Source organism: Vulpes vulpes, chromosome 5 (assembly GCF_048418805.1).
Source record: "Vulpes vulpes isolate BD-2025 chromosome 5, VulVul3, whole genome shotgun sequence".
Lineage (NCBI taxonomy): Eukaryota > Metazoa > Chordata > Mammalia > Carnivora > Canidae > Vulpes > Vulpes vulpes.
Window position 1 is genome coordinate 92679879 of NC_132784.1, and position 24010 is coordinate 92703888.

General features: G+C 41.6%; 1 protein-coding gene across 44 annotated transcripts in view; it reads left to right on the plus strand.

Annotated features, from left to right (window-relative positions):
- Positions 1–24010, plus strand: part of NFASC (neurofascin) — a 181330-nt gene that overhangs the window by 69388 nt on the left and 87932 nt on the right. For all 44 annotated transcript variants that reach the window (XR_012001763.1, XR_012001764.1, XR_012001765.1 and 41 more), the window contains one exon: positions 16162–16267. Coding sequence is in view for 30 of the 44 variants with exons in the window: in XM_072759380.1 (XP_072615481.1) it covers positions 16162–16267 (106 nt within the window). In the remaining 14 variants the exon portion in view is untranslated. The remainder of the gene's footprint in view (positions 1–16161; positions 16268–24010) is intronic.

Below are 24010 nucleotides of genomic sequence, written 5' to 3' on the forward strand. Positions count from 1 at the left end.
CTGTTCTAGGAAGTCACAGATGTAGCAGGAAATAGATGAAATCCTTGCATTTCAAGGGCTTACATTTTAATGGGGAAAGACAGGTAATAAACAAGGAAAATAAAATAAGTGTACATTAGGAGGTAGTAAGTGCGAATGAGTTATAAAATAAAGCAGGTATAGAGGGGATAGGGAGTATCGGGGCAATGTGGTCTGCAATTTCAGACAGTGTGACTAGATGGTTCATACCTGAGAAAGAGACAATGGAACAAAGACCTGAGGTAGAAAAAGAAGATAGCAGGCAAGAATGGTGGTGTGGACCAGGGGCATAGATGGAATGGAAGTGAGGACAGAACAGATTCCTTTCAAGGCAAGAGGCAGTAGGATTTGCTGATGGCTCAGGTGTGAGGTGAGAGGGAGGGAGAGGAGTCACAGAGGACTCTGAGGGTTTGTCATGAGCACTTGGAAGGAATTACCATGAACTCAAATGGCATGTTGGTGGGAAAAGTGAAAGAAGATACAGGGAGAGATGCCAGGTAGGCAGAAGGGTCCAAAGTTCAGTGGAAGGGTTCTGGGCTAGAGATGTAAAATTGAGAATTCCCAGCATATAGATGATATTTAAGGCTGTGAGACCACATGAGGTCACCAAGGCAGAGAGTGTTAGAGAAGAGATCCTAGGACATGGCCCACTGACAGAAGTTGGGAAAAAGAGGAGAAACCACCATAGGAGACTGATGATAAGGCAAAAGTAAGGAGGGGACTGTAGAGATTGTGGTATTACAGGTGCCAAGGGAAGGAAGTATTTCCAGGAGGATGGAGTGGTTACTTGAGTTCGATCAAGAAAGATGAGAACTAGAAATTTATTTGCCATTAGGCTTGTATTGTGGAGGTGACCTTGATAAGACCAGCTTGGGTTGAGTTGGAGAGGGAGGGAAAATCTTGATTGGAATGGGTTTAAAAGAAGTTTGGAGAAGAGAAATTGGAGGCCCTAAATGTGAGCAGGACTTGTAAGGATTTTTCTCATAAATGGTAGAGAACCAGGGCAGTTGCCAGAGAGGAGGGCGGGGCTAAGGGAAGGCTCTTTCAGTTGGTAGAAATCATAGCATGTTTCTGAGCTGGTGGGGAAGATTCAGTGGACAAGGAAAATTCGATGAGGCAGGAGGAAGAGAAGAATTGCTAGAGCATTGTCACCAAGTAGGTGAGAGGCAATGGGGTCCTGAGCCCAGATAGTTCATCCTAGGAGTGGGAAAGAGGGTGGAACTTATGAGCACAGAAGCAAGGAGGTGATCCCTGGGGGATAGCACCTGTGGAAATTCCCTTCATTGCTTCTATTTTCTATCAAAGAATAAACATGGCCATCAGCCAAAAACAAAAGGATGGGGAAGCATTTTTTCTTTAAAAAGTAAAGTGTAAAAAAAAATAATAAAGCGTAAGGGAAAAAAGAGAGATGGAACAGATAGATTAAAAGAGATGTAATATATATAAGAACTAATGTTATTAGGACATTATTTGGATTCTGATTCAAACAGAAAAAACAATAACAAAAACAAAAACTAGACGTTTGTGAGACCATTGGAAATCTGGGCACTGAATGGATATTTGAATAAAAAATTATTGTTAATTTTGGAGTTGTGATGTTATTTAGATTGTGTTTTGTGTAAGGGTCATTTTTTAGAGATAGATGCTGAAGTATTATAAATGAAATTGTGCAATGACAGGGTTTGCTTCAAAATAATCCAGCACAGACATGGGGTAGGGTGTATAGATGGGGTATGGTTGGCCTGGGGTCAGTAACTGTTGAGGTTGGCTGGTGTGCACATGGAGTTTTATTATACTTCATAATAAAAATTAAAAGAAAAAGGAACAGGGAAGGAGAGGTGGGGGTTAAAGAAGAAAGGGTAAGGTATGAATTACCATCTGGGAGGGTGGCGGGGGTTTGGGGGAGAGATGCATTTGATTGTCAGATGCCATTAAGGGCCCATTGGAGATTAGAGAACTTGAATCTGAAGTGAGGCCAGATGGCATTGAGGTGCGTATTTCCTCAGCCATGTTCATTACACATGTACAGGCACAGAGTAGGCAGAGAGCTAGAGTTTACCAGGGTTGTGGGTTTAGCCAACTATGTAAAAGGGATTGAGAGTATCATTCACCCATCATGTTGATGAAGTCTTGGAGGACCAGGGAGGTGTCATTTCTTCCATGACTTCACAGCTAATTTGACTAGCTGATTCCCCAGTCCACCCACAGGTTTTGACTAAATTTAATACTTTATCACAAGTACTTAAAAATTATTTATTTGGAAGTTTTAAGGACAGAGGGGAAATGGAGATTTATTGCTGAATGGATACGGAGTTATAGTTTGGACCTGGTAGGGGTGGTTGTACAACAATGTGAGCGTACTTAATGCCACAGGACTGTAAAATGGTTAGAATGGTAAATTTTGTTTACCGTATATTTTACCACAGTCTTTTTTTTTTTTTTTAAAAAAGATCATACCTGGTTGCATCTACAAGAAGAAATAAAGTGGGAATAGAAGTGATTCCAACTGAATGCAAACTGGTGAAGCCACTCTGGAAAACAGTATGGTGGTTCCTCAAAAAGTTAAAAATAGAACTACCCTACAACCCAGCAATTGCACTATCAGGTGTTTACCCCAAAGGATAAACATAGTGATCTAAAGGGGCACCTGCACCCCAATGCTTATAGAAGCAATGTCCACAATAGCCAAACTATGGAAGGAGGCCAAATGTCCATTGACAGATGAATGGATAAATAGGATGTGGTTTATATATACAATGGATTACTGCTCAGCCATCAAAAAAGATGAAATCTTGCCATTTGCAAGAGGGTTACAGGGGAAGAGAGGGAAAAATAAGATGAAATCAGAGAGGGAGACAAACTATAACAGACTCTTAACTATAGGAAACAAACAGGGTTGCTGGAGGGGAAGTGGGTGGGGGGATGGGGTCACCGGGTGATGGGCATTAAAGAGGTCACATGATGTAATGTGCACTGAATGTTATATGCAACTGATGAATCACTAAACTACCTCTGAAATTAATAATACACTATATATTAATTAATTAAATTTAAATTTAAAAAAGAAGTGGTTCCAAGCTTGTTCTATGGAGGGTGTCATTGTGGGTCAGTTGGGAAGCAAAGCAACCCACATTCCTGATTATGGCTCATCTCTTGTAGGTTGTTCCTCTTATCTCCTCCTGTCTAACAGTTTCCCAAGACTTCCATCTGAAGCAGGAGTTCTCTTTCACTGCAGCATTTCTTTGTAGGTCCTAGTCACAGGACGACTGGAGGCCCAGTTTCTATGGCTTACTGCCTTTCTGGAGAAGAGATGTTTCATAATCCAAGATATTTCTCTGGCAAGGTCATGTGATCAGTACAAATTTGTCTATGATTCATGCATGGTATACTTTAAAACCAAGACATACTGAATATCTAAATCAATTTTAGCTACTCCTCTTATTTTCCCTTGGGAGTAACAGTAATTTTCTGGGATAATCACAAAGAAGACATTTTAAAGAAATCTTTAGTTTTGTGTAGTTTGCTTGTCTTTGTGTCTTCTACAGGGTCATTTGCAAAGTAGTGGTTGACATTTTGTTGTATGTCTAGGAGGTAGATTTTAGCTTGACATCAAAGAGCATGGGGCAATGGGGACACCAATGTGGGTTGGAGTTTTCACTCTACTACTCACCAGCTGAGAACCCCTAGAAGAGGTATTTATATCACCAGGCTTCAGGTTTCTAATGTGTAAATCCAGGGTAATAATGCCTTCCTTAGAGGAATTTGTAAGGACTAAAAGAGAGGGTTGCCCTAGGAGTGAATGTTCTTAACCTTCCTTCATTGCTGCTGCTTTTTTTGGCAAATGTAACTGTGAAAGAATTAGAATGTAGATATCTGCGTGACCTTAGATCACTGAACATCTCTGAGCTTTGGTGGCTGAATAATATTCCATTGGATGTGTATGCCACATTTTGTTTATCCACTCATCCATCCACAGACAATTGGGTTAGTTCCACCTTTTGGCTATTGTAAATAATGCTGAGATGAACATGGATTTACAAATACCTCTTGGAGACTCTGCTTCCAATTCTGTTGGGTATATACCTAGAAGTGGGATTGCTGAATCATATGGTAATTCTATTTTTAATTTTTTGAGGAACTGCAATACTGTTTTCCATAGAAGCTGCCCCATTTTACATTCCTACCAGCAATGTAGGAGGGCTCCGTTTTCCACATCCTCACCGATGCTTGTTATTTTCTGGTTTTCTTAGTGATAGCTATCCTAATGGATGTGAGGTAATATCTCATGGTAGTTTTGATTTACATTTCCCTAATGATGTGACATCAAACATCTTTTCATGTGCTTGTTGGCCATTTGTGTATCTTTGGAGAAATGTCTTCTCAGGCCCTTTGCCCATTTTAGAGTCAGATTGTTAGTTTTGTTGTGAACTGTAGCAACAATCATCATCTTGGATCTAGTTTCTCTTATTCCCTATTTGCTTATTATATAGTTTTATTGCATAGCACTCTAACTCACTTATTTCACCTGCTGTGTAATATTTCATTGTTTGACTCTGCCACAGTTCAATGACTTTATCCATTTCTCTGTTGATGAGCTTTTGGGCTTCTTCTAGGTTTTTGTTATGGTGAATAGGGCTGCAAGAAACATTTTTGTGCAGGTACAAGAGGAGTGTTTCATGGGTATATATCCAAGAGTATATTGCTAAATCATAGTTTGTGAATGTTCAATTTTAGGAGGGAATGTAAAACTTTTTCCAAAAGTGGTTGTACCCTTAGCAGTGTATAAGAAATCTTCAACCTCTTTAAACACTTGATATGATTAGACTTATTAATTTTTGCTGATTGAGTATAAATTGGCATCTCATTATAATCTTGATTTGCATTTTCCAGATCACCAGTATGTTTATTAGCCACATATATTCCAGTTTGTCTCCTGCCTTTATTTCTGTTGGTTATCCTCTTATTTGCTTGTAGAAGCTCTTTGTATATATTCTTGATGGTAATCTTTTGTCAAGTGCATGCATACCCAGTATCTCCTCCTAGGTTTTAACTGGTCTTTTCATGTACCATAAGATTTCTTTTTTCCAAGTCAAATTTATTAAAGTATTACTTATATAGAATAAAATTCACCTATGTTAGTTGTAGAGCCCTATGAATTTTACAAACACATATGGTTATGTAACCACCACCTAATCAAGATACAGAGCCTCTCCATCATTCCAAGAAGTCCTCATGTACCCCTTTTTGGTTAGTCCTCTCCTACTGACCCTCACCCTTATTGGGTCCCTAAAGTTTGCATTTTCTAGAATGTCATATAAACAAAACCATACAGTATATAGCCTTTTGGGACTGACTTCTTTTAGAAGGCTTCTTTTGAAATGACTTTAACTTGCTACATGTATCAGTAGATCATTTCTTTTTATTGATAAGTATGGTTCCATTGTATTATGTACCTGTTTATTTATCCACTCACCTGTCAACAGACATTTGGCTTGTGTCTAGTTTTTGGCAATTATGAATAAACTTATCATAAATATCCACATATAGGTTTCTGTGTGGACATATATTTTCATTCCTCTTGGATAAATACCTAAGGGTAGGATTACTAGGTCATATATTAACTGGACCTTTAACTTCCTAAACAACTGCCAAACTGTTTTCCAAAGTGATGTAACCATTTTTTATTCCCATCAGCAATGTATTTGAGTCCCATTTGCTTTACATGCTCACCAGGACTTGGTACTTTTTGGTTTTTTGAGCTCTAACAGGTATATAATCATATCTCATTACAGTTTTAGTTTGCATTTCCCTATTGACTAAAGATGATGAGTATCTCTTTGTGTGTTTATTTGCCAAAAATGTATCTTCTTTGGGAAAGTGTTTACATCATTTGCTTGTTTTTATTGGGTTGTTTTTTCCCATCCAAGTACTAACCAGGCCCAACCCTGCTTAGTCCAGAGATTGGATGAGATCAGGCACATTCAGGCTGGTATGGCCACAGACTGGGTTATTTGTTTTCTTATTATCAGTTGAGAATTCTTGGTATATTCTTTGGCCCTTTATCAGATTTGTGCTTTTCAAACATTTTTCCCCAGTTTGTGGCTTGTCCTTCATTCTCTTAGCAGTATCTTTCAAATGGCCATGCAGGGACCTGGTCATTCTCCCACTGACTGGGGCAGGCATAGCTGCAGAGGCACACTTGTTGCTGGATTCCCCCTATCACCAGCAATCACCTGGGGTACCTTTTGAAGATACTGATTCTTCAAATTGTTTACTGTTCTGTTTGGACTGGTCTACTTTTGCTGGATCTATGGGCAAGACTGTTCACGTTGATCTTGAACTTTCCAAATGCCCATCTTCCTTACAGTTAGAGAATCTCTTTTGGCATCAGAACACAGGTCCAGCTGTACTGAAATAACAGTGTCCAATTTTAGCTGGATTTTTTGCACCTTTGGAATGTGAGATCCACTCAGTGAAGCAAGTTATCAAGGAAAGTTAATCTCTTTTCTTGGAAATGTCATTATTGAACACTTATGATGCTCAGCACTGGGCAACTTATTTTGAGGAAAAATAGCTTTTAAATACATCTGGCAAAGTGTTTTTGTTTTTAGAAATACTGTCAAAATTCTGTAATCATGCTAGCCCGTAATGAGAATATGTTAAAAAAATTATTTCCATCCAGTTTGTATTATTTTATGTAGTAGCAGATTTTTCTTCCTAAATTGTTTTGCATTTGTTTTTGTATCTTAAATTTAATCTGCTGAGAGAAAGAAATGAGGTATAAAAATTGGAAAGGAAGAGATGTTATATTTACATAGAATACAGAGAATCAAATGAAAACTATTTTTAATTAAACTTTTTATTTTGAAACGATTATAGGTTCATTGGCAGTTATAGTAAATAATACAAATAGATCCTTTATATACTTTTCCCAGCTTCCCCAGTAGTAGCTTGCAAAAGCATAGCTCAGCTGGTTAAACAACTGACTCTTGATTTCAGCTCAGGTCATGATCTCAGGTCTTGAGATCAAGCTCCCCCCCCCCCGCCCCATCAGGCTGCACACTGAGCATGGAGCCTGCTTAAGATTCTCTCTCTCCCTCTGACCCTCGCTCTTTCTGTCTCTCTCTAAATAAATTAGTAAATATCAAACCTTAAATTAAAAAACAAACTAGAGCACAACCTAGTAGCCAGAATATTGGTAATAGACTGTCAAGATCAAAACCATTTCCATCACAGCAAGGATCCCTCTTTGACATTTTTTTTCAAAGATGTTATTTATTTACTTATTTGAGAGAAAGAGAGAGAGAGAATGCAGAAGGGAGAGGGAGGGAATTTGAAGCAGACTCCAGGCTGACAGGAGAGCCTCATGTGGGACTTGATCCCATGACTTGAGACCAAGAATTGAACCATACCTAAGAGTCAGATGCGTCACATACTGAGCCCTCCAGGAGCTCCTCCTCTTGTTGACATTTTTTAAAAAGATTTTATTTATTTATTCATGAGAGACACAGAGAGAGAGAGGCAGAGACATAGGCAGAGGGAGAAGCAGACTTCATGCAGGGAGCCTGATGTGGGACTTGATCCCGGGTCTCCAGGATCACATCCCAAGCTGAAGGTGGCGGTAAACCGCTGAGCCACCGGGGCTGCCCCTCCTCTTGTTGACATTTTTTTAAAGATTTATTTATTTATTTATTTATTTATTTATTTATTTGAGAGAGAGAGAGAGAGAGAGAGAGAGGCAAAGACACAAGAAGAAGGAGAAGCAGGCTCCATGCCGGGAGCCCAACGTGGGACTCGATCCCAGGGCTCCAGGATCACACCCTGGGCAAAGGCAGGCGCTAAACCACTGCGCCACCCAGGGATCCCCCTCTTGTTGACATTTTAAAGCCATACCCATCTTCCTTAATCTGTGGCAACCCTAATCTGTTCTTCCTTTCTATAATTTCATCATTTCTAGAATGTTATATAATAAAATCATGATCTATTAATTTTAGGGGATTGGCTTCTTTTAGTCAGCATAAATCTCTGGAGATCTAAGTTACCACATGTATCAATAATTTTTCCCTTTTTGTTGCCGCTGTAATATCCCACTATACTATACCACAGTGTAACCGTTCACCCATTGAAGGATACTTGGTTGTTTCCTTTTGGGGGCTATTATAAAGCTGCTATAAACATTCCTGTACAGGTTTTTGTGCAGACATAAGTCCTTACTTCTCTAGGATAAATGCCCAGAAGTGCATTTGCTGGGTCATGTTATAGTTACATGTTTAATTTCTTAGTTGTATTAAGAAATTAAACTAGAGTGTAACCTGGCTGTATTTTATTGTTCCTGTATTGTAACCTGGCTATACCCTTTTATGTTTCTACTAGCAATGCATGAGTGATTTAGTTTTTCTACATCTTGCCAGTGTTTGGTGATGTCGTTATTTTTTATTTTAGCCATTCTGATAGGTGTGTAGTGATAACTCATTGTGATGTTGAACTTCTTTTCAAGTGCTGATTTGCCATCTGAATATCTGGTTTAGTGAGATGTCTTCTGGCCATATTCTAATTGGATTGTTTGCATCTTTGCTGCTGAGTTTTGGAAATTCTTTATATATTCTAAACTAGTTCTTTCTCATATGTCTAATTTCTCCCACTCTTCATCCTCTTTTGCAGAACAGAGTTTTTAATTTTGATGAAATCCACTTTATCAGTTTTTTTCTTTATGGATGGTGCTTTTGGCATCAAACCTAAGAACTGTTTGCCTACCCCTAGATCTCAAAGATTTTCTCCTGTTTTACTTCCACAAGTTTTCTAAGTTACATTTTACATTTAAGTCCACCATCCATTTTGGGTCCATTTTGTATAAGGACTTCGGTTGAGATTAATTTATTTTTTTCACCATGGATTTCCAGTTGCACCAGCACCATTTGTTGAAAAGGCTGTCTTTTCCTCTATTGCCTCATTGCTTCTGCATATTTGACAAAATTAGTTGAGCATATTTGTGGGAGTCTACCTCTGGATTTTCTATGCTGTTCCATTGGTCTATGTGGCTGTTCCTTTACCAGTACCACACATTTTTTATTACTGGAGTTTTTTTCATTTGGGTAGACTGCTCCCTTCTGTGTTTTACTTCTTTTTCTAGCTATTCTAGATCCTTTGTATTTCCATATAAATTTTAGAATAATCTGAAGATCCTGCTGGGATTTTGATATCTGAGATTGCATTGAGCCAGTATATCAATTTGGGGAGAATTCACATCTTTACTGTGTTGAGTCTTCCAATCCATGAATGCAATGTGTCTCTCTGTTTGTTTAGATCCTTGATTTCTTTTATAGGCATAGCATAGTTTTCTGCATACAGGTCCTATACATGTTTTGTTCATTTTACACCTAAGTATTTCATTTTTTAAGGGATTATAAATGGTATTGTATTTTTAATTTTTCCATGTGCTCATTGCTTATATATAGAAATACAGTTGATTTTCAAATGCTTACCTTGCATTTTGAAATCTTGATGATTTCATTTATGAATTCCAGACAGGTTTTTGTTTTTGTAGATTCCTTGGGATTTTCTACATAGCCCACCATGTTATCTGCAAATAGAAAGAGTTTTATTTCTTCCCTTCTGTCCTGTATGCCCTGGACTTCCTTTTCTTACTTTATTCCACTGGCTGGGACTTCAAGCTTCAAGTAAGATTAGTGAAAGTGGACATCCTTGCCTTGTCTCCAAATTTAAGGGTAAAGCATTCAGTCTTTCGCCATTAAGTATAATGTGTTAGCTGTGGATGTTTTGTAGATTTTTAAAAATCAGGTTGAGGAAGTTTCTCTCAATTTTTTTCTGAGAGTTTTTTATTTCAATCATGAATGGGTATTGAATTTTGTTAAATGCTTTTTCTACCTTGATTGATAGGATCATGTGATTTTTCTTCCTTAGCTTGTTAATATGGTGGATTACCTTGATGATTTCAAAATATTAAACCAGACTTGCATCCTTGGAATGAACCTACTTCGTCATAGTGTACAATTCTTCTTATATATTCTATTTGCTAATATATTTTTAAAGATTTTCATATCTATATTCATCAGAGGTATAGTTTTCTTTTTTTTTTTTTTAGAGGTATAGTTTTCTATGTTTTGTCAGATATTTAGTTTTCTTTTTCTTTTTTTTTCTGTATTTGTCTGATTTTGGTATCAGAGTCACAGCTTCATAAAATGAATTGGGAAGTGTTCTCTTCTACAGTATGGAAAAGATTTTCTTTTTCTTTTTTTTTAAGATTTTATTTATTTATTCATGATAGAGAGAGAGAGAGAGACAGAGACATAGGCAGAGGGAGAAGCAGGCTTCATGCAGGAAGCCTGATGTGGGACTTGATCCCAGAGTCCTGGGATTATGCCTTGAGCCAAAGGCAGACACACTCAACCACTGAACCACCCAAGCATCCCTGGAAGAGACTTTCTAAAATTGGTGTTGATTCTTCTTTAAAAGTTTGTTAAAATTCTTCAGTGAAACAGTCTAGGCCTAAAAATGCCTTTTCTGGGAGCTTTTAAATTATGAATTAGATTTCTTTAATAATTATGAAGCCATTCCAATTATCTGTTGCATATTAGGAGTTGCAGTTGTTTGTATTTTTGGATACAAGAATTGGTCCATTTTGAGTAAGCTTTTAAACTTATGTGTTGAGTTGTTTGTAGTGTTTTCTTATTATCCTTTTGATGTCTGGAGGATCTTTAATGACATCTGCTTTTTCATTCCTGATATTGGCAATTGTGTCATCTCTTTTTTTCTTTTTCAGTTTTGCTAGTTTGTCGATTGTATTGCTCTTTTTTTTTTTTTCTTAAGATTTTACTTATTTGACAGAGAGAGAGAGAGAATGAGAGCACGAGCAGGGGGGCAGCAGGCAGAGGGAGAGGGAGAAGCAGGCTCCTCACTCAGCAGAGAACCTGACCTGAGGCTCAATCCCTGGACCCTGGGATCATGACCCACGCCAAAGGCAGACGCTTAACCCACTGTGCCACCCAAGTGCCCCTGTATTGATCTTTTCAAAGAATTAGCTCATGTTAAAAAAAAGAAAGAACTAGCTCATTTCATTAATCTTTTTATATTGATTTTGCTTTCTAGTTCATTGATTTCTGCTTTCTTGTTTCCTTCCTTCTGCTTGGTTTGGGTTTATTTGGTCCTCTCTGCTAACTGGCTTTCTTTCTTTCTTTCTTTCTTTCTTTCTTTCTTTCTTTCTTTCTCTTTTAAGATTTTATTTATTTATTTGAGAGAGAGAGAGAAAGAGAACAAGAGCAGGAAGAGGGGCAGAGGGAGAAGCAGGATCCCCTGTGAGCAGGGAGCCTGACCCAGAGTTGCATCCCAGGACACCGAGATCATGACCTGAGCTGAAAGCAGACACTTAACCAACCAAGCCACCCAGGTGCCCCTCCTCTCTGCTTTCTTGAAGTGGGACCTCATATTATCGATTTAAGACGTTTCTTCTTTTCTAATATATGTATTTAGTACACAGATAAGTTCAGGATGAAAATAATGATGTGGAAAAAATTTCAAGCTCCTTATTAACTCTTTATAGTTAATTTTCCTAGTAAGTAAAGAGTTACTTCAAACTGATAAGGCTAAACTAGCTACCCAGTAGAGAAATGCACAAAGCATAGAACAGTTAAAGAAAAGGAAAATACTCAAATTCATTTATAAGTGAACCACAAAAGGCAATTAGAAAAAAAAAAAGCAATTAGCTTGTCAAAGGGGAAAAAAAAACACTAGTAATACAGCATATTGGAAAAGTGGGAAACGGAAACTCAAATATTGCTGGTGGGAGTATAAATTATCACAGCCTTCACAGTGTGCAATTTGGCCACATTCCCTTTGACCCAGAAATTCTGCATCCAAGAATTTATCCTAAAAATAGTCTTACAAGTGTGAGAAATCACATATATCCAAGGATGTGTAGTTGCAACAATTTTCTGCATCTAATGATTACAAACATTCTAAATGTCTAAGAATAGAGGATTGAGCACATAAATATGACATGTTCATCCAATGGAATACTATGCAGCTACTAAAAGCAGTTTTACCTGAGCTAAGATAGATATCTAAGATGTTTGTTAACTGAGGAAAGCAAGGTAGGTGAAAAATATGTATACTATAATTTTTTTTTAAATGTGTATCTAGGTATACACAGCCACCCTCTGAAAGGATACACAAGAGACTGGTAACAGTGGCTGGCCAGGAGCAGGGGCTGAATGGAACTGGCTTCGAAGCTAGGGGATGGAGTTGGGGGGGAATTTACTTACATATATTTATATATACTCATATACTTGTGTATACCTTTTTTGAAGATTTTATTTATTTAATCATGAGAGACACACAGAGAGAGGCAGATACACAGGCAGAGAGAGTAGCAGGCTCCCTGCAGGAAGCCCAATGTGGGACTTGATCTCAAAACCCCAGGATCATGACCTGAGCCAAAGGCAGATGCTCAACCAGTGAGCCACCCAGGTGTCCCTGTATATACTTTTTAAATATACCTTTATTGTATACTCTTTTGCATCTTCTGAATTTCATATCATGTGAAGGAATTACCGATTCAAAAAAAGTAAAATAATTTTTTCAATGCTTAGCTTAAGTAAAAACCTCCAGAAAGAAGTAGAGACAGAAAAAAAAAAAAGTCTTTGTTTCCTGTGCACAGATTAGATATCCAGGGGGAGGAGGGACATGAACCAGGACTCAGGAGAATTTTAATTTTGTATGTCCTCAGAAATACACACATATAGAATCCTAGAATTCCAAGGCAAGAGGGTGTTGGAGATTCCCCCAGCCCCATGTTTATTCTGTGACCAAGGGCAGGACAATCTGAGAATAAACATTTGCTAAGAAGAAATCTGTAAACTCTCCCCACGCAGACATTGAGATAGGAACGCCAAGGGATAGCAGTTTGGGAGCCAGTGAGCCACCCCACATATTCCCTCCAGTCACTAGTTGGACATGCTTTGCCTGCCCCTTATTGCTGGGGGCATATTCCACTGCCCACTGTGCCCCCCTGAACCCAGGCCTCGTTCATAGGAACCCAGCGGGTGTCTGGCCTTCTAGTATATGGAGGCGGTACCTCAGGTGCCCAGCACCCTGGGAGTGGTCCCCACGCATCTGTGACTGAGAGTCTCTCTTCTTGCAGCCTGTGGGATATTGGATCTCTTTCTTGATCACAGTTCCTACCCAGAGTATCAGGTATCCTTCCTGGATCTTTTTATCCCTGGATCAGGTGGAGAGTCTCTACCATGGATTCTAAGTCTCCCTTCCCACTTAACCTTGAAGTCCTATGAGCAATGATGATAAAAACATTGGGGGTAGTTATAACCTCCTCATCTTTAAGGTTCTCTGGCTGGCTGGCTTTTTGTCTGTCCATCTCTCTTCAAATCACAGCTCTCATTTGATACTCACAGCAACTTCTTAGGGCAGATCTAATCCCCAATTTTCAAATGACAGTACAAGGATTTGTTTTTCAAGTGTTTTCCTGTACATTATCTCATTGTAGACCCCCCAATGCCCTCATATAGGCAAGGAAAGTTTTATTAACCCAGATATACAAATGGGGAGATTAAAGAAGCAGCTGTGGAATAGTGGGTCTTTGGGATAAGAATCTTTGGGTTTGAATACTGACTCAATGGGTTTATTACACCTGTTTCCTCCAGTGTGAAATGGGAATAATAATATCTGCATCCTTTGTCATCAGACTGGATTGTTGTTAGGATCAAATAACTATGGTCCGGGATCCCTGGGTGGTACAGCGGTTTGGCGCCTGCCTTTGGCCCAGGGCGCGATCCTGGAGACCTGGGATCGAATCCCACGTTGGGCTCCCGGTGCATGGAGCCTGCTTCTCCCTCTCCCTATGTCTCTGCCTCTCTCTCTCACTGTGTGCCTATCATAAATAAATTTTTAAAAAAATTAAAAAAAAAAAACAACAAATAACTATGGTTCAAAAGTGTTTCAAGAATTAGCATTCTAAAAAAAAAGAATTAGCATTCTAATAATTTCTTGTTTCTCAGTCTGTTCTATCATTTAAAATTGTATTTTGAAAATGTTTTGCAAAGGAGAAGATTATGTAACAAACCTGATGTGCCAATCATTGTCTGCAAAAATCATTAGTACAAAGCCAGTCTTGCCTCAACTATACCCTTCCCACCTTTTCTTCTTTTGCTTTACTGACTCGTTTTCAAAATTATGAAGTATTTCCCTAACATCCTTAAAATGGATTATTTGGAGTTGCAAAAGATATTCTTAGGGATTCATAACATACTTGTTATGTTTCAATCTGCTGCAGTTATGATCCTTGTTGATGTCCAGTTTGACCAAGGAAACCTTATTCTGGTTGGCTTTTGAGTTCTTTTGGCATGACTCTTCTAGTTTTTGACAATGCGTTTGATCTTTTAGTTTGGTGAGATGTTCTAGGTTTATCTTGTACAATTGGTGTCTCAGACATTTCTCCAAGGAAGCCTGATTCCTTTGAGGGGGATGGTATTTAGAGTTCATAAACTGATTGCCAGAGGTGCTCAATTCTCCTGGGATGATCCTTGTTTCTAGGTCTTAGTGAACAGGGCTCAAGAGAGTGTGTGTGTATGTGTGTGTGCATACATGTGTGTGCATGCATGCATGTGTGTGGAAGATAAAACCTGAAATTCATCCTGATACTCCAGTTAACAATCAGGACTACAGACTTTTTACCTGATCTCGTCAATTTTACATCTGTATCACCTTTCAGGAAGAAAATCTTTTTTTTTTTTTTTTTTAGCAACATCAGTATTATTATTCATTTGACTTATTCCACAATACACTACAAAAGTCTCAGAATAATAGTAAGAAGAATATAACAGTACCATTGATAATATGATTATTGAAAACAGTTTAGGATTGGAGGGGCACCAGGAATGGGGCAGTTCCTTTTATTCTTAACTATATCCTTTCAAGGATATATATTCAAATTACTATGTTTTAGTTTCTCTATAAACTCATTTGCTGTATTTTAATTTTAGGCATTTCTTTTAAAAATATTAATTGTGCTTTTATAATTATGTCAGATATTTACATGTTCCAAAGCAAATTCACAAAATAAGGTCTATTTAAAACCCAGCTTCTATCCCAGTCCCATCCACTTCATTCCTCTCCCTCTCTGTAGGTCTTTAAATTTTTATTTTTTTAAGACTTATTTATTTATTTGAGAGAGAGAGAGCATGCAGGGTGGAGGGACAGAGGGAAAGGGAGAAAGAGTCTCCAGCAAACTCCTTGCTGAGCATGGAGCCTGATACAGGGCTCAATCTTAGGACCCTGAGATCACAACCTGAGCCAAAACCAAGGGTCAGATGCATAACTGACCATAACTGCCACTCAGTAGCTCTTAAATTTTATTTTATGCTTTATCCTTTTATTATATTTTTTTAAAAAAATAAGCAAATACATATTTATCTTTGCATTTCTCTCCCTTTCTTAAATAAATGATAGCATATTAAACACACTTTTTTCCTACCATGTTTGTTGTACTTAACTGTAGAGATCACAGTATAGACACATAGTATATCTTTCAAACATACTCCTAGAACTGGGATTGCAGGTCAAAGAGCAGAAGAAACTCAGACACATGCAGGGAAGCGATACACCCTAAATGACATAACAAACTAGAACTTCAAATCCATGTTCCCTGACCCTAAAATTAGTTCTCCTCTCAATATGCTATAGATTTCTTTGTGGGGAACTCTGTAGATGGGGAAGAAAAACATAATAGTTCTCCTAAGTTAAGACAAGTAATGAGGTAATTATGAGTAAATTCCCCCACGGGTATAGGAGAAATTCTCCGAGATAGGGCTTAACTCCTTTAAGTGAACAGGGAATCAGCAATTAGATTATGATATCAGGGCACTAATAATGATCTTATGGAGGAAAGAGACCGCCAGCATCCAACATGTTTAGGCACCTTGCAGAATCACTCTCATTTCTTGCACGGTGTCTTGAATTCTTTAAACAAAGGTATCATTATGCTAAGCAAAACTTTCCAAAGGGGTGTGGACAAAGATGTAATTTCCCAGTGAATGGACAGGCTGCAGACCACAAAGCCTTTTCTCTTTCTTTCCTAGAGTGACCCCAGGGCTCTTTGTGCTTGCTTTGTGACAGGTTGATTGACTTATGTGCACTTTGGGATACTGGCGTTTCCTCCCCTGCTGCAGGCTGGAAGAGAGCCTCTGGTATTGCAAGAAGGAGGCTGAATGAGGCAGAGACGGTGAGTGGGGCGAGTGGGGGAGTGGGGCTTGGCTGGTGCACATGACTCTGAGCAGGGGGGTGGGGGGAGATTCTTGCCTCTCCTCTTCTCTTTGATGAGCCAAGGTTCTTTGGCTTCCCCAGTTTTGTAAAAGGACATCTCCTTCTCCCTAGAGCAGGCCACAGAACCAGACCTCCAGGCTCTCCTTTGCAAGGAGGCTGGCACTGGGGAGACTTTTGCTTCTTTCCTCCAGCAGATGCAGTCAGTAACATTTGTCTCGTCATTGTCCCGACTGTCCACCTGAATTGAAAAATGGGGAAACAGCTTTGTGACCCACACCCCCCACCACCCCTCCCTGCCATAGCATGGCCTCCACACCCTGAGAGCCTCCTGAATGACAGCCTCAGCATATGGGGGGCAGTCTGGAGAACCCCTCCTCTGAGGGGTGCATGGGGGCCCAGCAGATGGACCAGTAAGCAACCCAAGGCCCGCATCCCTAAAGCAGACTCTGTGTGTACGGTCTGCATTATTCCATTCTCAGCTAGAATTTCCTGCTGCCTGCCTCTCCTGTTTTAGTCTCAGACTGGAGTGGCAGGGGAGGAAATGTGGGCAATGAAGGCTGCTATTTTAACCGAGGAGTCACTGGTGACAGATCATTAGCTAACAGCCTGGAGGCCTGAACAAAGAGAAGTTTCCTTATTCTTGATTTGGGCACCTCTGCCTCGTGGCATTCGGTCTTTCTCTCTCCAGCCCCTTTTTCCTGTTCTCCCAGAAGTTGGAGATGGGGCTGTGGGGTGGGGGGTGGTACAGGGAGGGGGTTGAAAGGTGGGAGCAGAGCATGCTGATGACATGTATTCAGGATCTGGACAAAATCCAGCTCTACTTGCTTGGCGACTTTAGGAGTGTTTTTGACTGCTCCTGGCCTGCGTATCCTGGTTTATACGATGGGGATACTAGTGGACATCTGGTAAAGATTTAAGATTAAATGTATAAAGAGTGCTGCACAGTGCCTGACATGGAGCAGGTGTTCAGTAAATGAAAGTTGTTATTATTTATCCTATGAACAGAGCTCAGATATACTTGTCTCATCAAGGTAGATTCTGTGTGGGCTCTTTTAGGGCTACAGCTTGCTTTTAAAACTGTCAGATTTCAGGGACCCCTTGGGAAATCCATCTGAGTCTCTGAATCATTGTTACTAATATTGAACTGGAACACACTGCCTGACCTTGAGGGTGGGAGGCACCATTCTTTTGTTCTGCTGTTTTTGGAGGACTCTCATCGCAAAAGTGGTATGCCAGGCTATTTTCATGGACATGCAAAGATAGTAAAATGGCATGGGAACAGACCCCCCGGGTCTGTGACAGAATCAGGGGGTGATCAGCTTTGTGTTACCTTGCCCCTACTTTTGGCACTTTTTCATGTACCCTCCCTCCTGTCAATCCCTTACCCTCCAAAGCCCCTCACTGCCCTCCCTGGGCACAAGTACTATGGGTTGCCTCCCCAGACCCCCCGCCTGAGGACCCTTCCCTTCTCAGACGATAGCAGCACCACAGCGCAGCGGCACATCTGGCTGATACAGCAGCACATCCGGCTGATGCCAAGCAAACTTGTGCTGGGTCGCACCTCCAAACCCTTCCAATCTAACTAACAATCCCTAGTAGTGGCTCAGAACTTGATTTTTATAGTGTGTCCATTTCAATATGTCATTTGACTTTCATGATAATTCTGTGGTGTGAGCAAGGCTAGTGTCTTCATTCCACTTGATTGAGGACTAAACCGAGGCTCAAGAAATTATTTCTCCAACATTCACAAAATTTATTGGCAACAGAGCCTGTACTAGAGCTGAGATGCCCTGTTTTTCTTGCCATGACACTGCGCTGCTTCCTCCAGTCTCAGGCACACACCATGAGGGGTCAAAGGGTCAAAGGAATTTCAGACACACAGAGAAACCTTTAAAAAAAAAAAGAGTGCAGAGAGTACACATGAGCAGGCACCTATGGCTATTGATGAAACAAGAAGTTCAGGGAGAAGGGAGCTATCATTCTTATAATAATCAACATTTTGAATGCTCCCTGTATGCACCAGGAGCTGTGCTCTGGACTTGACGTGACTTTCCCATTTAATCCTCACAACAAACCTATGAAACAGGACCCGTTATTGCTCACAGTCTACTGGTGACCGAGATATGGAAAGATTCAGGCATGTGCCCAAAGCTCCACATCTCAGAAAGGGCCTGTGCTTGAATCTGAATCCCAGCAGTCCAGCCCCAGGACCCGCATGGCTGGGTTTGGGGTGGCCGGTTCCAAGTCTTATTGGAAACTCTGGGTAGCCTTCTCCCAGCCCACCTGCAGCCAGGTTCCAGGTGGGAATCAGATTTCGGAAGCCTCATGGGGCAAGTCATCTGTTTCTGGGTCCTCCTTCCCTCTGACTCCTCTCCTTTTGTTCTGAGGCAGCTGCCATCTGGAGCTGCCCCAGGCATCTGCTCTCTGCACACTCCTCCCTCCCCACATGAGGCACCTTCCCCACTCAGACTAATCTGTCACCCTCCCTCCACTCCCCCAGCCCAGCACTTCAGCTCCTGGTCCTCACCAGGCACTCGGAGCAGACACCTGCCCTCTGACACAAGGCAGAGAAACCTCCCAGTTCCCCAGACCTTCAGTTTCCCAGATGGATCTATTTGGTTCATTGCACTCACGCTCCTAAGGCCTTCTGCCTGTTGCAGAGAAGCCGGGCCTCCTCTCTCCAGAAACATTACAACAGGCCACCTTGGTTGACATGGGCTCAGGACACAGGACTGTGGGTTGATGGAGAGGGGCGGGGAAGCTTCATTGGGAGCTGTTTTGCATCTCTCCCCCTTCCGCCAAGACTGACTGATTGATTCCAGGGCCCTTAGGCAGCACCTGTGGTTAGCCACCTTCTCCTGGGGGCACAGAGATCTGCAGGCTAGGTGTGGGGACATGTTAGCAGCAGTGAAGTCCGGGAAAGCTGGTCCCCTAACAGCTATCTACCTCCTTCCTCCTGAAGTGATGCAGCCTCTTTTCCACCCCTCAGCCTTTTCTGCCACCCTGCTAAACCCACCTTTTAAAGCAGAAGATGGGCTGTTGAGTTTGAGACGGCAAGTCGCCTCTGAGCTTCTATTTCTAACAAGAGGACTGCATCTCTAGCAAAGACAGATGCTGTTCTACTTGCTGATACATGCACTTCTCAGGGCATAAGACACACAGCTTTCCTCTGCACCCCTGGAACCGGTCTTTGGTGTAAGCGCTATAGCTGCCAGCACTTTGCATCAGACTCCCAGACACACGGCTCATCCTTTAACACACGCGGCAGCCCTCCCTGTCTGCACCGTCTCCCCTCCTCCAGGCTCCTGTGTTTTCACACCCGCAGCCTGCAGAAGCCTGCGGAGATGCCAGTTGGATCCAAACTGATGTCTGTCTAGGATGTAAATGGAGGGGGCCAGGGGGAGGGGGGGGGAACTGCCACTCCCTCCTGCTGTCTTAGTTCCTTCCCTTAATCCTGTACCCCTTTATCAGTCCGGCAGGAATTTAAAAAATGCTGCTGGGGCTATGCTATCCTCAGAATATCAGCGGCCACAGCAATATGGAGAGCAGGATGGAAGTTACCTCCAAAGAACTGACACCGCTCCCTCTCCAGGGCTGACTCCAGCTAGAGGCAGTTGACATCATAGGTCATGGGGCGTCAGTGGAGGAAGCTGACATGAACAAAGGGTAGGGGTCTCCAACAGTGTGAGGTGCTTGATTGAGTTAAGGAGACCCTGGCAGAACAGGAAAGGGAGGAGCCCAAACTGCTTTGGCTGGTCTGGGATCTTGCAGGAACCCCCTTTCTCTCTGGTCTGAAGTAGACAATGCCTGTGCAAATAACCATAGTTGGTTTTAAGAGGGAATAATAACTCCTTGGCCACAGAGCCCATGTTAGGTTATTTGCACAGGCATTGTGCACTTTGTAGATCTATAAAGTAGACTTGTAGATTCGAAAGCCCAGCTCGTCCAAAGCCGTGGAACATTGCAGTATACCAGCTGTAACTTGGGGAATAGGAGAAAGGACCAGCGGTTTTTGAATGCCAAGTTTGTGCCAGGCCTTGGGTCAGATGCTGTACATATACTTTAGCTCACTAATTAACTTAAAATTAATTGATTTAAAACCAGTCATTTAATTAATAATCATTGCAACGGGGGCGCCTGGGTGGCTCAGTCGGTTAAGTGTCTGCCTTCAGCTCAGATCCTGATCCTGAAGTCTTGGAATCAAGCCCTGCATCAGGCTTCCTGCTCGGCAGGGAGCCTGCTTCTCCCTCTGCCTCTGCCCCTACTCATGTTCTCTCTCTCTCTCTCTCTCTCTCATTCTCTCTCTCTCAAATAAATAAAATCTTTTTAAAAATCATCACAACAACCTTTTAATAAGTGTCTTCACCCCACTTTTGGAGACAAGAAAACTGAGGCTCTAAGAGAGAATAAATACATTGTTGAAGACCACACAGCAGGTAAATGGCCAAGGGGGCATTGAAGCCCAGATGTGTGGCTCCAAGTTCATGCCTTTTCCACATGCCAGAGGAATTCTATATCACTTCCCCTTGAAGCCACATCTCTGAATCCATGTCTGATGTGTTTCCCCTGGTCTCTATGGTTTCCTAGCTAGTTCACTGTTCACCTTTATTGATTTTAAGCCCAGCCCTGTTCTGCTTTGAACAAATAAACTCTTGTTCCTGTGAAGGACACAGGAAAGAGGTAGAAGCCACTGCCCTCACTCTCAGGAAGCTCACAGTCCTCTCTCTTTCCTGTACTCCAAGCAAAACTATCATCTTATCCCTCTTTTTTCTCTACTTAAGCTCATTCTGTGGTTTTCAAATGGCTTCAGGACCTTGGTCTGTTGAAACCAGGCATAGAACCCCACAGAGGACAGAGTAAGCAGCTTAACATGAGTGACATTGTGAAGAGATGGATCCAGATGGTAGGTCCTTCAGTGATCAGTAGCCTGGACTCCAAATGGGGCACCCCACTAAGGGAACCTGGGAGCCCATTGGTCAGTGCCTAGTGTAGGCAGCTGCATATGAAAGAAAGATGGCTAGGGCTTAGATGTACAGTGGTCTTCCTTTAGGGAAGCTTCTGAGAGGGATTGAGTTTCCTACCTGTTCTCTCTGCAGCATGCCCTCTATACAGCATTTTGCAATTTACTATGGGGTGAGGGACAAAACTATAACTTGCCAAAGGTAGCAGACAAGAACTTAGCCCTCCATCTTTTGTTTTTCATCAATATCCAGTATATTAAAGTTCTAAGTCCCCAAACCAAATTCTTCCTTAAACTTTTCAACTGACAAATTTTACAATTCTCTTCATAAATCTCATAAATTTTGACAAGCATTCGTTTGATTCCATTAAGAAACAGTTCAAAAATAAATAAATGAATCTAAAAGAGAGAGAGAGAGAGAGAGAAACTTAGTTCAGTGGGGTGCCTAGATGGCCAGTTGAGCTCTTGGTTTCAGCTCGGGTCATGATCTCAGGGTCCTCTGCTTGAAGATTCTCTCCTTCTACCCCTCCTCCCGCCTGCTGTTACATTCACGTGCCCCCCCCTTAAATAAATAAATCTTTAAAAAAGAAACCTAGTCCATTAAATCCCTTTCACCATTTGAAACTATATTTGTAAATTTTATCATTCACTTTCCTTTTTGAAACATCAGTTTTCTAACAAAGCCTTCCCATTCCTTATGTAGTTCTTTTTTTCTTATTGATTATTTAAGTAATCACTTTATTGAGATGTAATTCCCATAACATACAATTCAACTATTTAAAGTATACAGCTTAATGATTTCTAACATATTCACAGAGTTGGGCATTCATCACCACAATTAATTTTAGAACATTTTCATTGCCTTTACCCTCCAACCCCCCAAAACCCTATACCCACCAGGGATTCCTTCCCTTTATCCCACTCTGGTATTCCTAGCCCTAGACAACACTGATCTGCTTGCTACTTCTATCAATATACCAACTCTGCATTTAATATTAATGGGATTATACAACATGTAGTCTTCTACAACTGGCTTCTCAAGGCACGTCCATGTAGTACCATGTCTCCGTACCTCATTCCTTTTATAGCTGAATGATATTGCATTACATGAATGTACCACATTTTATTTATCCATCCATCAGGTGATGGACATTTGAGCCACTCCACTTTCCGGCAATTGTCAGTTATGTTGCCATGAACATTCCTGAGCAGATTTTCATTTCTCCTCGGTACAGACCCAGGAATGCATTGCTGGGTCATATGGTCACTCTGTGTCACCTTCTGAAGGGCCCTGGGTCTTTTCATACTAAATGCAAGCCTCTCTTTCTGGCCTTCTACCTTCCATGTCCATCTTTTCTTCCTCCTAGGTCCCTCCTTCTTACCCTACCCAAATCTTGGGCCCCACCCTTGGAGACCTGTTACATAGGATTATGATTGTGACCTCTCCAGCCTTCTGCTGAGCCACTTTCCTTTAATGACAGGCCTGAGAAGACAGCTGCTGCTACCCTGGATGTCTCCCCCACCCCCTTGGAGAGGAGGTGGGGGCCTCACAACCCTCTCTCTCCAGCTGTGAAGAAAGATGTGCGCCTAATTGCTGTGAAACTTTCTCCCGGAGGGTAGAAGACGGGAACCAGACAGTGCTGAGTTGTAGAGAGGCGGGGGCTCCTTTCTCCTTCCTGGAGGTGCCGGAATTCCTCCCCAGGGGGTTGCCCTACTGCCCTCACAGACCACCTTGCCTGGTGTCAGTTTGGTTTATACTGATACCTCCGGGGTGGGGGCTGTCCATACACCCTACATGTTAACTTCTGTTTCCTTTACAATCTGCTTTACCTGCTAATCTTTATACAGATGCAGACTGGTCAGAACTCATTTAAGCACAAGCAGGGCCAGTGCATGGAGCCTGAAACATGGAAAGTCATAGATAGCCACAAACGTTATTTAAGCCAGCCCCTGCACTGCAGGTCAGACCAGTAGTCTTCAGCTCCACTAACGACATTGGAGAGCCTGGCCCATTCCATGTGTTTCCTAGTCCTGCCTCCTGGAGGATGAACAAATAAGCAGTAATGATAGGGAGAGAAGAGGCATAGTCCCAAAGAACTTCAGAAAGTCAGCTGGATTATAGCACCGTCCGAGTCCTTCCCAGTGTGGCCGGCAACCATTGGCCCATATGGGAGCTATCAGCAGGGCCGGGCTATGGACCAGGCAACCAGTGTACTTCGGGCTTCCGTGCCAGGCCAGGCTAAGATGTGCCAGGATCCCCCAGGCCTGGAGTCAAAGAGGTGAAATGATACAGCAACCCCACTTACTCCACGCATCAAGCTATATGTACACAATGTTCATTGTGGCATTGTTGTAATGAAGAAAAAATAAGGAAGAACAATCTAAAAGGTCTTCTACAAATAGCTGGTTAAAAGCTGTGCGGTAGACCCTCACGATGCAGTGAGGAAGGAGAACGCGATGGCAGGCCTCCGTGTCCAAGCCTCATGGCTTGATGACCCAACCTCTTATGCCATGGCAAGCACCCCGCCCCCAATCCTGGAAGTGGCTACTCTTGGTGGATGCAGCCTTCTAGTGGGGCCCCAGCCTGCCTGGTGGCTTATGAGTACCAGGTGCCCTATAAGTGCTTTGTGCTCCTATAGAAACTGGTGTGAAAACTGGATACTCACTAGATATTCATGGAGGTCACCTTGAGAAAAGAGCCTCCTCCCCCTTTCTTCTTTCCCATTCTCTCCCGCCCTTGCC